Raw genomic sequence first — 15,911 nt, forward strand, 5'->3', positions numbered from 1 at the left:
CTACACAGTCCTTGGAGCTAGGGCTCCCTACGTTCTCCCTTGTGTCCACCAGTTTGGACTACGGCTCATAAAAGCATCATTTTCCTCTGTGAGCACTAGAGAAAGCAGAACAACATTAATATATGTCCCTCCTAAATAAGGATTCATCTGCACAGCATGAGATCTGTTGTAGTTCTTCCTCCTCTTAGATATGAAGGCACATGCTGCAACATTGCTGGCAACATCATGCCCGAGCAGTGAGCACAACATAAAATGCACAGGGGTACTTCCAGCAGCCCCTGGCCAAAGCAATGTCCTCAGGCCTGCCCACAGACTTGGCCACTGATCCACTGGTGATATTAGTTTCAGGTATTGTTCAGCAATATGACAGACACTGATTTGGTCCTAGATTTAAGGAAAGCTGAGATCAAACAACCTCAGAATTCCAGGTAGGCATTTTTAATGCCTAATTTATGCACAGATATGGGGGGTTTGTGGGTGTATTTCCTTTTGACACAACATTGGAAATATGTCCTCATACCTGGGGTTGCACTTTTTTCACTTGCTGTTTTAAAAAAATAGTTCTGTGTTTTTTTTTTTTACCACTTCACTTATTTCTGGGGTACATTTTTCTAAAGCTGACAGTTCTTATTTAAAAAATTGATCTTCCTAGGTTTAATCACATATATGCATTTATCCTTGTATAAAATGATGTACGCCTCACAAAATATCTGACATCAGCCAAATGGAGCCTTCTTCCGCGTGTCCATTTTCACATTTCCCAGGCTGCAGCACCACGCAGCATTAGCAAGGCTCATGTCCAGCATATTGATATTATATAAAATGAGCCAGTAAGCTTCCTGTCAGCTGTGCTCTCCTGTTACAAATACACTTTACCGTGCTTCATGTTCATTACTTAGCAACTGCTCCTTGCTTCTAAGAACCACATCCTTATTTACGCATGCACATCCTGGCACATCTTTCTTGAAAGTGGAGAAAGAATGGGGATTAAGGGAAGCTATGATTGCATTTTATAAAATCATAAGTGGCATAAAAAGGATTCATAGGGAATTAGAGCCTTCTGTCTCTTCAATATAAGAATTAGCAGGCAATCAATGAAATCAACACTGCAGGTCTAGAGCAAGCAAAGTTGATGGGACTTCAAAGAACATACAGTTAAACTGAAGATGGATGTTGTGCTGCCAAAATGTTAAAGGTAACAAAGGCAGGATAAATTCTTTATTTGGGGGTGAGGAGGCAGTTCTACAGAAGGCTATTCAATATAAGCTCAGGAAACCCCAAACTGCAAATTGCTGGAGGCTAGGAGAGTACTCTAGGGAAGTATCCTCAGATGTTTGCTTGGTTCTTGTGCTTCTCTGTTGGCAAGTGCTATCATGCACTATCAGAAAGAGAACCTGATGTCAGGAGTATCTTTGTTCTGGCTCGATACAGCCAGTTTTACATTCTTACATTGCATACATTTATTTTCATCACATCAAAGTTAGTCTAACATGACTGTAAAGAAAATTCAACCCTTCATATCATCATAACCTCCCCTTTCTGAGCAGAAATATATAAAAGGAAAGTCCAACGACTAAAAAATTCAGCAAGCTGCCATCATGACTCAGTTTGTTGCATGTATCATGAGGAGAGCCTAATCTGATAATTTTATACAACAGGAAAATAGAGGGTTTTTTCCAGTGACAAAAATTATCATTCATTAGTGAACAAAATTGCATCTAAAACTAAATTTATTTAGATTGCAGCCAAACCACTCAGACACGTTGGTTGAATGAGACACATTCATTAATAAGGAAATAACAAGCAGAATATTCACTAATACAGTAACATTTAGCTATTCAGAGGGGGATGCATATGTGCACAGGGAATATGTATGCGTATTACTAGTAGATTTGTGTTTGCCGGCAGAATATGCACCTGTGTATTTGCAGGCTGATGAGCTGTTACACAGACACTCACATCAACTCAAAAGAAACGCTACTGAAGTTTGCACACCTGCTTTCCAAATCTCACAACGTAATCTGGAAGTGACCTGATTTTCACAAAAACTGCATCGCTTTGTTGAATCCGTGTCTTAGTCCAGTCTAAGTGGTACCCCAAAAAGCATGCACGTCCTCCCACTGGTGGTCGTGTGAATCACCTCTTCTTCCTCCCAAGGAAGCACGCTAGGTACCACGATATTTTTTGTTTCTCACCTTACAAAAGCATGGTCTTCATGCTGAACTACAGAAGAACATGATTAAATGATATGTCACTGAAAGAAAGGCTACGTCCATTTTCTACCACAGTAATATTTTCTAAAACCACAAGTTTTTGATCATTTCAGAGAGCACTGGGTTTTTCCTGGTGAGTAAAGATGAGCTTACTGAATTTAGAACATAGTTTCTCTCAGTCTGAGCTGCAGATTCCCAAGCTGCATAGTTGTGGTCGGATAACGCCTCCATGGGACGTTTGGAGTTTCCTGAGTATGGAGGGAAAAAAGAATGAATCTGACTCCAGTGTTTAACTCATTTGCAGGACTCAGATTTCCTGTTCTGGAAGCATAAAGGGTTTGCAATGAGCATGTAAGAGCTTCCAAGATGTATAGCTCCGTGAGTGCTAAAGATAGGGAGCCCCATTCTTTTCTCTGGCTTAAATTGCCAAAGCTCTGTGGATTTCAGCTGTATTATTACCAATTCAAATGTGTTCCAAGTCAGAGGAAAGTCAAGAACAATGTGTATTTATGAAAAAAGGCCAATTCTTGTTTGGCTGAAGTTCATAACCCGAAAAGAACCCAGTAATTCCACTATTCTCCAGCTTAAAAGTTGGCTACTTCTTTCACTTATACGCATCTGTTCTGTGGTGCAGGGCATTAGTCGCATGGAGGTGGGTATATTTACTGAATTATTATAGTATATTACATCGCAGTTTTCAAAGACAGAGGACTGTTTTAATCTTAGATGAAGTTACAGCATGAAAAAAAAAATCAAGTCAATCTAGAAACTAAAGGAGCCCTTGAAAATGGAAGTAAAATACCACGGCAAGGTCTGCTTGAGGTGACAGCTAGAGAATAAACATGATTGTGTGTGCTGTAAGATTTTCTAGGCTAACTTAGTGGTTGAGAAAGGTGCTGAGCTAAGATTTTTGGGAAGAAATGAACACAGCACTGACCCAATTCCCCTCAATTAATCAACAGTAAGGTCCCGTTCACTTCTAGAGAGTAGAATTATGCTAAGTTAAGCACTTCTGAAAACCTCCAAAGCAATTTTTGTGTATGAATTTGGCAGGTGTGATACAAGCACTGCCGATGCAAACCCCCTTTCATACTGACCTACATGTCTCTAGGAGCAATGCACTCAAGAGTGAAAGGACATCTGGATTTTAATATCCCCAAGATTACTTGATGTTCTTTCAAGAATGGCTCCAACTAATGCATTCTATGTTGGCTTGTGAATGTGCATCTAAAAGCAGGAACAGAATCATAAACTCATTTCACAATGGTGATGATATAGCTCTCAGAAAGAAGCATGAAATTTTCCAGGCTAGATGAGACTATGAAGTCTTTCCATTAATGTCATGTATCTTTGCTATCACCCCAATCCATCACTGTTTTCTCAAAGCTGCTCACTGCTTTAATCTTGATTGTCTGGAAAGCTCATTAGACACAGTCATCTGCTACTGCAGATTTTCTGAAATTTAAAGTTAGCACTTTGCTATAGCACATCTGTGATTTGAATCTTGAATTTAGACAACGTTTCATACGGAAAAAAACCAAAAAACAAAAAAACAAAAAAAGCCCCACACAACAACAAAACTTGCAGGGTTTGAAAGGCAAATCTTTTTAAGGAATTTTGTGATGAAATCTAATACTAACAAAATTTTCAGCATCTGTTCAATGCTTTTACTTTATCACTCATTATCCTGTAAGGAATGGAAGAATATCCTATATTTACAAAACATGCAGTAAAGCGTCAGCTCCAGCTGGGAAACTATGATTCCCTATTACAAGAGTGAAAGATAGTTTATGCAAAACAATAACACAGACAATCAGGTGAGAGAGGATGAGGAGGGCAAGGCTTTGATAAGTAGAACTATACGAAACTTGGGGCTTGTGGTCATTGCTTTTGCAGGACTCCTTTGGCATGGTTGACTAAGCAAAAGAAATTAGAGGAGAGAGGCGCTGGCACATGTAATTTCCAAATCTAAATCAATCCACCTTTTACTCTCTCCGAGCTATAATTTTTCCCTGTCATTTAATTCAAGGCTGTTATCAATTCAGATCAGTATTGGTCAGTCGGTATGTATCGTGCATAAACCCAGAGAGAAATAGTTCACATTTTAGGAAGATAAAAGGAGTATTCACTGCATAGTGTTCCGCACACACGCGCTCAGTTGTGCCAAACGTCTCTGACAAGTGGTGGAGCAGCAGCCCACGCCTGGCTGGGCAATTCGTTCCGAAACAACGTGGAAGGTGGCCAGCATCAGCACAGCCCAGTTCACAGCTTCTCCTACATTTCTGAGCACGCTGGGCTTCCAGAGTCACCAGCTCCTGCTCTAGCAGCAAAAGAACAAAATCCTGTATAGAGCCAATACCAATATTTGACTTGAGAGAACAGTTTGCTGGGGGAAGGATCAAGAATGGGATTAAAACGAAGCCCCACAATTTCAATGTTCAACTCTAAAAAATCCTAGCATCCTGTTTTGGTATCAAAAGGCAAGTTAAGTCTGTCAATAAGGCTGTTATCCATTAATATTGTCCAAAAATGCAAACATCCACTATCCCAAAGTTTTGCTAGCTAAAATTTGCAGACAAATTAAGAAACCACTTGTGGGGTTCAGTGTATCAGATATTCAGGGCATAGTCTATTTTTCATATTTTGTAAGAAAAGCATTTTTATTACATATTTTCATTACTTTTTAAACTTCAAAATACAGAGAAAATCTTCCATGAAAAAAATTTCCATGAAAAACCTAGATTAAAAAAAATTAGGAATAAGGGCTTTCACTGGAGATTCTTTCTGTTCTCTGCAGTTTCCATTTTAAGGAATGGCCCATTAGAGTATTGGTATATGACAGAGAAAAAAAAAATGAAGTAATTTTTTAAGAAAGAGAGAAAATGAAGCTGAAAAATGAACAGGCAGAATGGACTTATTTGGTCAGCTGACTCAGAGCAGTTCCTGAAACCTACACAAAAGCCTTGAAGATAAATAAGATTCTTCTGTGAGATTAACCTTTTCCTTGGTGAAAACCTGTCTATTTAACTACAGAGCAACTGGCTCTCTGCTCCTCTTCGGAAGCTCTTATGCTTGGCTCTGTTCTGTGGGAAACAGCTCCCTTTAATGTTTCACCTGGATGGTGGTTACTCCCTGTATTTATGCTACTGCATGATGGAAAGATGAGCAAATTATCACACAAGAAGCAAAATCACATTCTGTAATTCCCTTGTCAAGCAAAACACATCAGAGCATATTGGCACGGTCCCTTTTCAGGACTAGGATCTCCAGCGTACCCTCTGCATGGAAATTACTGCAGCAGAATAGTCAAGAAATGTTCCTTGGACTTAGACAACTGCCAATGCTAATTACGTATTTCTTCTATGTCCACATTTCTCACACAGGTGCTGAGGATGTCTAAAATGCATGTACATACAAAAGGAAAACGCACAGAAGACACGTATCATCAAATGCATTTTTAAATCCTTATGAATGCCCTGGAATATCAGCAGGATTGGAAACATCTCCTTAGTGAACGTGTTTGTTTCAACACTCTTGATGGGCTGCTAGGCACTAAAGAAGCCGTTACATACTCTCTGCAAGTACCCATCTTTGCTTGAACTTCCACATTTTTCCACCTTACAGGAGACTAGAAATGGAAATAAAAGATGGTAGAGAGGACCCCAAAATGTCTGTGAAGATATAAACTGATTGTACAGCCCACCAGCTTCAGGCTGACACAAGTTTAGACCCTTAAATTTATTTACACAACAGACTTCTGTTGATTCTTCAGGTAGTTTAGACTCCTCAGCATCATTAAAAGCTTACATAGAAAACAGATTTAAAAGTGTCTTCATGAATATGTAATTCTGCGTGAAGGACTATTGTAAATCCCAAGAATAGATATGGGTACAGATTTTATTAGAACACTGATATGTTTTTCATGTGTACTAGCTTCCTTGCCTACTTGTCTAAGCCAACTCCCATATTACTAAAATTCTCCTTATTAATTTTCCATGTTCTGTCTATATGTTTTTCTAGAAAACGCAGGAAAGGAGACGATGGAAAAACCCAAACTGATATATAAACCATGCACATAAGCGTTGTCTTTTCTGTGTCATGTTTATGTAGTCCCTAGCACAAAGAGACAAATCAATAATTCCTGTGAGGTTATCCAGTGGCATATTAGTTATGCCGTTTTGCTGGGTTTAGTTGGAAAACAAAATCAAAAACCACCTGGACCCTCTGAGCCTGGACAAGCAGGCACTACATACACACAAACCAACATGCACATCTGAGCTATTTCCAAAGGTGAGTGGGAAGCACATAGTAAAATAAGCCAGGCCAGCTGAGAAATCGTCACTCAGCAACTCCACAGCATTAATTCTTCCCAAAATATGAAATGGTTAATAAGCACTTTTGAAAATGACGGACAACTTAAATGAACTTCATTTGACATGGAACAGTAGTCAAAACTGCTGCTTCGGGTACTTGTGTGAGGGAAATGCTGATGCACCAAGGTGACAACACACATGAGTACAAAAGCCTCACGTAGACCTCACCAGGGTGGGAGGCTCTGAGGGTCCTTGTCCCACCAAGTGGGCAGCCATCCATGGGCCCATTAGACCTCATCTCCCAGCTGCCACCATTATCACTTCAGATACAATTCTGCTGTTCCTCTCCCTCAGCCAAAATCTCTCCTGACTACTTTACTGAACAGCATCCAAGAGGGGGGGAAAACAAACAAACAAACAAACAAACAAGAGAGATATTCAAATATGTTTAACAATGTTTTTTCCCTGCTTAGGGTTATGGGGTATAGTAGCCTTGACAGAACAAGCTCTCCAACAGTGATGGGACTTGGAGCATTGATCCACCAGATTTTAACCTTCTTCCAGAGGCAGCACTCTGAAACAAAATCAGCCAAAAAGGTGTCCAAATGCTATAAAAATGAGGGAGGTGGCTGTATTACGCATTGATAAAATGAGTAAATTGTACTCAAGTATCCATGAGATACTTCTGCTAGCCAACATGGGTGGGGGTTCGGTTCTGCTTGTTGTTTTTCAAAGAAGATTCCTGGATTTCTGCAAGAAAAATTATATTGTGCTAAAACTGAGAAAGAACAACTCTTTCCGAGCAAGATTTCTCTCCAGGAAAACATCACAGACTATACTAAGACTTCTGCATACTTTCTTTCACTGCTGTAGAATGCCAGCATATAACAAAAGATGGCAAATGCCTCTTTCACCTTTACTTAAAAGCATCCATAACTGGACTGAGATTTTTGACAGTTGCTGAACACAGGTTACAGGCTTTTCGTGGGCATCTACACATGGCAGTTTCTCTGCTTTGCAGTATAGAACACAAGATGTAGGACACTAATTGTTGTTTTTTTAAAGGTATGGCATGTAAAAAGTTCAGGGAATTTCTTCACACACTTTTATTTCATTTGATAGCCACATTCCCTAGTAATTAATGCAATTCTTGAAACACAACTGCTCTGGATAAGTTTCCAGAAGTAGAAGCTATGTTCTTCTACCTCTTTCTTCAAACCTCTTCTGAGCCCCCACTGTTAATTCAGACACTGGCAGGTAATGTTGTCTTTCAGTCCTGTTATGCAACTTGGCTTCCACCATGTGCAAGAACTAACATGTTTCTCCAGACAGATTTTCTTTCCCAGGCTCCTGCCTTCTCAGCAATGTGAGGTACTTTACGTAGAGTCGTCTCAATTTCCTTTGAATTCCTGTTTTTTTTAATACTTTGATTTTTTTTCAGAGATAGGAAAAGTCAGTTGTGTATTTATCTTGAACTATCAAACACACTAAAAAGAACCTGTCTGGAATTCCAGGCGCTGTGGCTAAATAATACAAATACAGTCAGCCTTATGCAAACAAACCTGTACACACCAGGCGCCTCAAAATCATGCAGGGTAAGAAAAATACTCCCACCACAGATCCCCTAGAAAACAAACCTCAGCGGCTGGTACAGCCCTTCCCACTCCGAAAGCATCAGATTTTGCTTTTAGCCCTCAAAAAACTGGATGATCCAAAACACCGCAGTTTAAGCCACCTCCTGTTTTGGTATTTTCATGCACGCAAGTGCTGAAATTGTTCATTGTTCTGAATCATGAGAATACCCAATATACATTTATATTTCAATCCTAGCTTTAAATCTCTAATTTTAAATCAACAACTTTACCAATTTATGTAGTTAGAGACTCACTCCTCCCTAGAAACGCTTATTTGAGATCAACCAGTAGGACAAAACGTATCTCCTGCCTTTGGTTTCTTTTTCACAGCTTGACTAATGCATCAAATTGCATATATTTTAACATGGAGATGCGGTGTATCTGAGAAATAAACCAGCACAGTCCTTAGTAGATGTTCACATTCTTCAGCTTACCATCTTTTACTCATTTGAAGCAAATATTTTTTTATCGCCACATGTCAATAAAAACTAAGAGCCAATAAAACAGCACAGCTTGCATTGTGGGGCACTATTAAACAGAAATACACGGATCACATCCCGCTACTTTAAGGCACAGTGAGAGTTATTCAGTAAAAGGCAAAAGAACCTCGTTTACCATCAAGGGTTTTCTTTTTCTTAAAGTTTTTACTATGATATTGCTGAAAGACAAAGGTTTAAATCATCTGCACTCCTCTAAATGTTTTTAATTTATGAGATTCCAGACTGGATTCGTTTTTGCAGAGACTAAATTAGGCAATATTAAGGGCTTTTTGTGATACTAGGACATTTTGAAAGGACAAAGCAACAGCTATTTTTGCTGGCTGACACAGTCTAGAGCCCAAAGACACATGATTATGCCTTCAGAAAGGCAACAGCTGGAGCACGTGACGGTCATTTACCATAACCCCTGTCTCCCTGTCAGCCCCTTTGCTTGGGGACAAAGGACAAATCCAGAACTGCAGTTATCTGAGCTCACTGCGCTTGCTATGAGATGTGCAGCATGGCACCCGCAGCCTCTCTGAACAACAGACGCCGGTCACCTCCAGACAACCTCCAGCAACTATTCTTTCAGCAACCTGCTACATTTCCATTTACATTCTCAAAAATAAAAATGCAGGAGAAGCCAAACTGAGGCAGATCAAACAGACTTTCCTTATGTTCAGTCAATCACTCCTTCAGACAAGCCCACCAGGCACATCAGAAAAGAATAACCATTCCAAGGCAAAAGAACCAAATGAAGACCACTCTGAAGCAAAGAAAAGGCTGCTTTTTCACACTGCAGGCAGCATAAAGGCATCTCCAACCACTCTACCACTCCAGAGCTCTCCATCTTACAAACTTCTTCAGAGGGGCAGAGAGAGAGTGTATCAGAGCAGAACCCATCGTATGAGACACAGCTCTCAAGAACACAGGGAAATCATAAGGCAAACAAGGTGCTGGAGCCAAAGGACAAAAGAAACATTAGAATAAGCAATCCACAACCTTAAGAAAAACAGGAGCAAAACAAACTCCTAGAAATTTAACTGAAGGCCTCAAATAATCCTGTAATAGAAAGGTTGCTCTTACCTTTGCCATCTGCGCCTGCACGCCATTTGCTTTGAGAGATGCTACCGCTTTCTGTGCTGCTGCTGGACTGTCAAAATCTACAAAACCATAACCTGAAACATAAACAGATAAACAGACATTTTCATTACTATCCGTGTGTATGGATAAGGATTTTATTTTCATAAAGAAGGAAACCCTTTCCATTCTCTCACATTGTCTCATAGTTTTCCAGTAGTGCTGCCATCACCACCAGCCACCACACCTCTGTTTCTCACACCTTTCCTCCTGAACCTAGTGAGGTTTAAGGAAATGCCATGATCTGAAGCTTCAGAATGCAGGAAGGTTTGCAGCAGAGGGGGAGAGAAGACAACACTTTTGCCAGTTCCAACAGACAAAAGGTCCCTGGCAGCAGGAGGACACATTCTCCTGGGGCTCTGGTGCTCTGGAGTCCCGTCCCATCTCTTCCGTAAGAGGAGGCAGAAGTATGGCCCTCCCTGGGATACAAAGCTACAGCTTGCAAGTGCTGGTTTCATGAGAAAAACAACAACCTTTCCCTCAAACCCATATGAGGATGAGGCTTCAGAAGAGGAGAGTAGTGGGTCTCTGCAGCAGGCTGGGGCCATCTGTGTAGGGGCAGGGAGCAACAGGCTTTCAGCAGGTGGGAGCAATTAAGGGAGAAATTGCAACCTGTGCTTTCCAAGTGACTGCCAGAGAGCTTGAGAAGATGGTAAGATAACACAGTCATAGCCTGGTTAAACCATATCCCTTTCATCTCACGGTCCTCTCTGCTGGAATAAGGGCCAGGTGCCCACCAGGAACTGCTTCAGGGTATCATCTGAACAGCAGCTTAGTGAGGTTAGATCTCAGGGATTGGCAAGGGATAATTATCTGCTTTTAAGTGGCTTTCCTACTCCTGGTATTTGCATTAGTTTAGATTATTAATCAGACAGTCACTTCTATCTTCTCTTCTTCACTCCCCATTTTTTCTTCCTTTAACCCACATGACTGGTATGTTCAAGCAAGACAAATGCTGCTAACCTCTACTGGATATCAGCAACTCTGGAAGTATTTTTATTTTCCTAAAGATACAAAGGAGGACAAAGAGGACTAAGAAAGGGACTTTACACAGCACTGAGCTACCTCTGATCTTCAACAGCATTCAAATGCCTTGCTCATAAAGGTTTCAACAGAGCTAGAAAGATTTTAAAATCTTGCCAAGCACCTATTTAGGCAGCTGCATATATTTCACAATCTATCCAGGGAATCCTCTGAAAACCCCAGCCTATCTCTTATTAAGCAATTACAGTGCAGGTAGGCACGTGCTGCTCGGACAAGTTGTGGCCAAGGGGCCACCTCTTCGGCATCTCCTCGGGAAGCCACACGGATGAAACTGAACTGCCTGAAAGCTTTAATAATATTAGCACAAGCATATTTATAGCATAGCAGCTCCTTTGCAGACATCTCCATTTACTAGGTCAATACACATCATACAGGAGGCAACCACGGATATGCTTTCCTGCCATATCCATTTTTATTTCTTTTGCCAGCCCTTTTTCCTGCTCCTGAGAGGCCTCATGGCCTTCCTCTCTGCACCAAATCTGGGTATAAGAGTGATTGCCTGTGATCCCCTTGCCCCACAAGTTATAAACACCTCTTTATTTTTATTCTGGTGTATATGCATTACTTGATGCAGAGGTTAGTCCAATGATAAAAGAATTTTGTGCACACGGACTTCTTTTCCTACCTTAAATCGCATCCGCAAAGTTTTAAGAAAAAGAAATCAGAAAAAAAGAAACAACCAAAATGGTTAAAGAAACTGCTAACTTCCCTAAAGAGTATGAAAAGCACTGTTTCGATAACAAAGTCAAAATCTGAACCTTTTCTTCTTATCTATTTTTGGGTTTGGGTGATTTTTTTGGTAGGGCATTACTACAAATTGAGGGAAAGCCTAGAATAACTACACTGCGACAGCAGATCTAATGAACGTGACCACGAAGAAGTGCACTGGAGTTTGGTCAAATCAGGCAGGTGAGGAGTGTTTTAGCTGCTCAGATCTCCCCTTTTGATTTTCCCTTTTTATTGCTACTGAGCATTCCATTTTTAAATCAGCTTGTTTTAAATTGCAACTTGCTTTACAGTGTTATCCAAGCTCCCTCTTCACTGCAGAGCAGCAGTGAGGCTGATAATGCTTTGAACCAAAAAACATGCTACAAGAGAGCAAGAGTCCTCCCTGGATTTCTCCAGTGCCTTTGCCCTTTGGGAGAGCAGCTTCTGGGAGGAACGACAAGATACAATCAGATGCAGCTTCCATCGTGCTAGATGGGAGATGCTGACAAGAAGACAGAGCTGCCAAGTGGGGAAACCTGAAATGCCTTGGGAAGTCATGGGATGCTTTGGATCAAACACAGAGTAGATCATTATTTTTTAGGATAGCAAGGTGGTCGTCTTAGGAGATGAAGTTTCTTTTTGTTTCTCACCATGTTCAATGCCCAAAAAACAGGAAGTAAAAGTGCAAAAATAATTTTTAATAGTGGCATTTAAAACAGCTAATAGAGTTAGATGTTAGATGTATGCAGTAATAGAAGGGAAATTATTTAATATGACTTTCTAGGTGGCATGTTAAGTATTCACATCTAAGTCAGCATTGCTAGTAAAAATAAACCAGAACATGCAAGAATATCTGGTGTAGTACTATAGAAATCAAGTATATCTAACATAGTGAATTACTGAAGATTAACATCATTCCATAAAATTTAATGTCATTGATATCTTCTAAAGATTTATTCAATGGGCACAAGTGGCTATACATCCACAGCAGAGATCCAGTGAGAGTCTTGAGACAAAAAAACCTTTCATCTTTAGCTGCCCATTATGCATTCCAGTATTACTACTCCCAGCCTCACTGCAAAGCTGCTCCTTTTCTTTCCCTCAAGTTCATTTTCATTCCAAGTATCTTTTTCTGGCCTTCCCCCCTCCCGACACATCTCTCCACCACACACAGAACATCAGGACAAAATCACTACATGGCTAAAAACCCATCCAAAGAACATCAATCTGCTGCGAGGGAAGCCAAGTTCCCAGGCTGTTTCAGCATTCAAGTATCCTTACAAGAACCCTGCAATGCTATATAACAGAAAACCAGGCACGCTGCCTTTTTGTACAGTTTACGTTTTTTTCCATGCAGATGTTTATAGCATATGTTGGTGACCCACACTAACATATTTCCCTTGTTTATAATCTCACTTCATCTTTTGGGTTACGGACATTAACAAACTAGCAGTGGCTTTTTTTTGCTTGGCTTTTCTTTTTTGTTTGTTTGGTTTACATATTTTTCAGGATAGGTCAAGTTTAGTCCCCACAAAGGCTTGTCTTGGGACATCCCCTCTAGCTCTCCCCATAGCACAAATGAATCCCCAAGCTCCCTGTGCCCACAGTCCTTCCCTCCCGCCCAGTCCGTGGCTGCTGTGGCTGCCCAGGGCAGAGACAGCACGGGTGGGTTTGGCTGCTCCAGCACCATCCCTACCCAAATATTCCTTTTCCCTGGCTCCTCCTGAGAAAAGGCAGCAGGCTGGCTGGAAGCGTCCCTCTGGAGGGATTCAAGACCAGGGTCTGCCAATTAGATGCTGCTGCTCTAAGAAAACGTCTACATTTCTTTTTCCTCTCTTAAAAACAAGTGCAAGCCCCGGCAGCCCCACCCTCTGCTAGCCTCAAATTCCACAGCTTTTTTTTCCCCCTTCTTATTTTTTGTGCGTGTACTGCCTTGTAAACATTCTGGTCAATGGATTATACTTCCACCCCCTCCCCAGCTTTTGTGCAGAACATCACGAAAAATGCACTTGGATTCTAACCCAGGACCTTCAGACTGCTCACAAGAATCCATCACTACCACAGGAAACCAAAACCAAAACTATTTCTCCTTTTTTTTTTTCCACAAAGCACCCTGCCCTTTTCCTTTCAGACATCCAAACACAAACAGGGAAAGCTGCGTTATCCCTTGTTGCTTTGAGAGATGGGAATTGAATTTATCACTAACGTGAGGCCCCCAACTCAAGCACGCCCACCCTGAGGGTGATTTTGGCACTCCAATGCTACAACATTTACTCCAAGATCCTTAGGTTTTTTTGTAAAATGACATGTTACTAGTTTGTACATGCAGACACACACACACAAAACCCCAATACAAGACTATCTAGATTAATTTTTAAACCTTTCCTCTAAGAAATAAAACACCTGTAATTTTGTTCTGGCCTGACACCATTAGAGCTAAATAATTAAGTTTAAGGAATAAAACCAGTGTTTTCATACCTGTGGGGGGAAGAAAACAGCTAAGCATCACCAAGCACAAGTTTATAGCTAGCTGCAGTAAGTGCTACCCAAATACGCTGGCAGACACTAAACATCTCGGTTTCCTATAACCTAAACGGCTGGGGGCCTCCCGGTCTCAGTTTCTCAGTTCCATAATTAAGCTTGGCAGCAGGTTCAAATGAATTAAAACTGAATGTCACTATTTCCTCAACAAATCCCTCATCCTTGTTTTTTCTTACTTGTCAGGAGAAGACCAGCAGAACAGCAATTAGTGGTAAGCAGTGCAGTGAAAAAGAACCAAGTATACACTAATTAGGTCACTCGCCAAACACATTCATTTCATTGGCAGATTTAATCAATGTTTTCCTGAAATGTCTTAAATCTCCTATGCTAATTTAAAGTTTTGTTATTGTTGTTACTTTAAACACAGATGGGATGCCTGGAGATTTTCAATTGCTTTCCACAAATCCATTTCAAAATAACAACCCCTCATATAGTACATCATCAAAATTTAGGCATAGGTTTTAGGAAATGGCCTCTAATTTTATGCCAACATTTTTGTGCCTGCAAATACCTATGGGTGCAATTTTGTGGATTTAAGTAATTGCAGGTGTGTAGAGCTCTTAGACATCAAACTCTGAATTGCCCTGACTGATCAGGTACTTAAAGGTAATGCCAAATAATTTAAGGGACTTCTTGCCACTTGTGGTTCCCTCAATTATCGCAAAGTGCTGGAGCAGGGGCACACAGCAAAAGCTTCACAGTCTGCCGCTGGGGAGTTCCATTCACGGAGTGACAGGAGCGAGGGCCTGGCTACCCCCTTTTTGGAGAACTGAGGCAGCTCCTCTGTCGCTGGTGGAAGTGGCATTAGTTGGTGGAAATGGCATTAGTTACTGGAAGTGATTGGGAAAAGAGACTTCAGGGTGCTCTGGAATCTCGATCCCCCAGTTAGCACTGGCAGCCAGCACACTAAGGCCCTTTATTGCACGGAAGACTCTCCGTCAGCAGACGTCATTGCTGACACCATCGGAAAGGGAGCTGTCACGGCTGCTGCGCTAATCTGCAGCTGCACCGGCCCAGCTCTGCCCGGTGTCCTGCCCTGACCGCGTGTCCCCACGTCCTCACAGCAACTCCCTCCTTCCTGCTGGTGCTGCCCCCGAACCGCCTCTCCACGGCCCTGCAACCACCCAGGGGCGGGAAGGGGCAGCCACACAGCCAGACACAGCTCCGCACCCACCCCAGCTCTGTCCTGATGACCCAGGTGAAAATATAATAGAAGAAAATAAAAAACAAGGAGCGGGAGAAGGAGCGCCTTGGCATGCTGCTGAGCTGGAGCCTGCAAAGGCAGCAACCTCTGTTGGGGGCTGAGATAGGAGAAGACATAATGCATGAGGGAGGACAAGCTGGGACCCGTGAGCGCTCAGCTTCCCCCTGCCACAGGGCCAAGCTTCACGGCTGGCCTCTGACCAGGTGCTGCTTTAAATTACTCGGATTCAAGTCAGCCAGCACTCTGCATTTTCCAGCTCCCCCTGCCACACACAGACAGGAGTCAAGACAGCTGATGCACCCAGCCAGGAGACTAGCATGGAGTCTGTATCTAAATTCCAGTAATATGCCCAAGTAACTAATCTTGTTATAGAAAAAAAAAATAATAAAAGTACCTAAATATACTGAGGAGCTCTTCTGGTTCCACTGATGTCAACAGACTCACTTCATGAAAAGTTTCACTGCTTGGTTTCCCTAAGCTGACCCCTTTGCATCGATGGGAGAACACATCCTCCAGCCTGACAGATGGGTGATGCTGACTGACAGCTGTCCCACACAACCTTTGCTCTGCAGGTCCCTCTGTACTCAGCAGCTGACAGAGGAGTTTGAGGGAATTCCAGCTCTGCCATTTTCCCA

General features: G+C 41.6%; 1 protein-coding gene across 5 annotated transcripts in view; it reads right to left on the bottom strand.

Moving 5' to 3' along the window:
• RBMS3 (RNA binding motif single stranded interacting protein 3) overlaps positions 1-15,911 on the bottom strand; it is a gene marked incomplete at both ends in the record, with an annotated part of 435,160 nt that overhangs the window by 243,394 nt on the left and 175,855 nt on the right. For all 5 annotated transcript variants that reach the window (XM_080338490.1, XM_080338489.1, XM_080338487.1 and 2 more), the window contains one exon: positions 9,726-9,817. In XM_080338490.1, the coding sequence (XP_080194616.1) occupies positions 9,726-9,817 (92 nt within the window). The remainder of the gene's footprint in view (positions 1-9,725; positions 9,818-15,911) is intronic.

The sequence above is a fragment of the Nesoenas mayeri genome (genome assembly GCF_963082525.1).
Source record: "Nesoenas mayeri genome assembly, chromosome: 2".
Lineage (NCBI taxonomy): Eukaryota > Metazoa > Chordata > Aves > Columbiformes > Columbidae > Nesoenas > Nesoenas mayeri.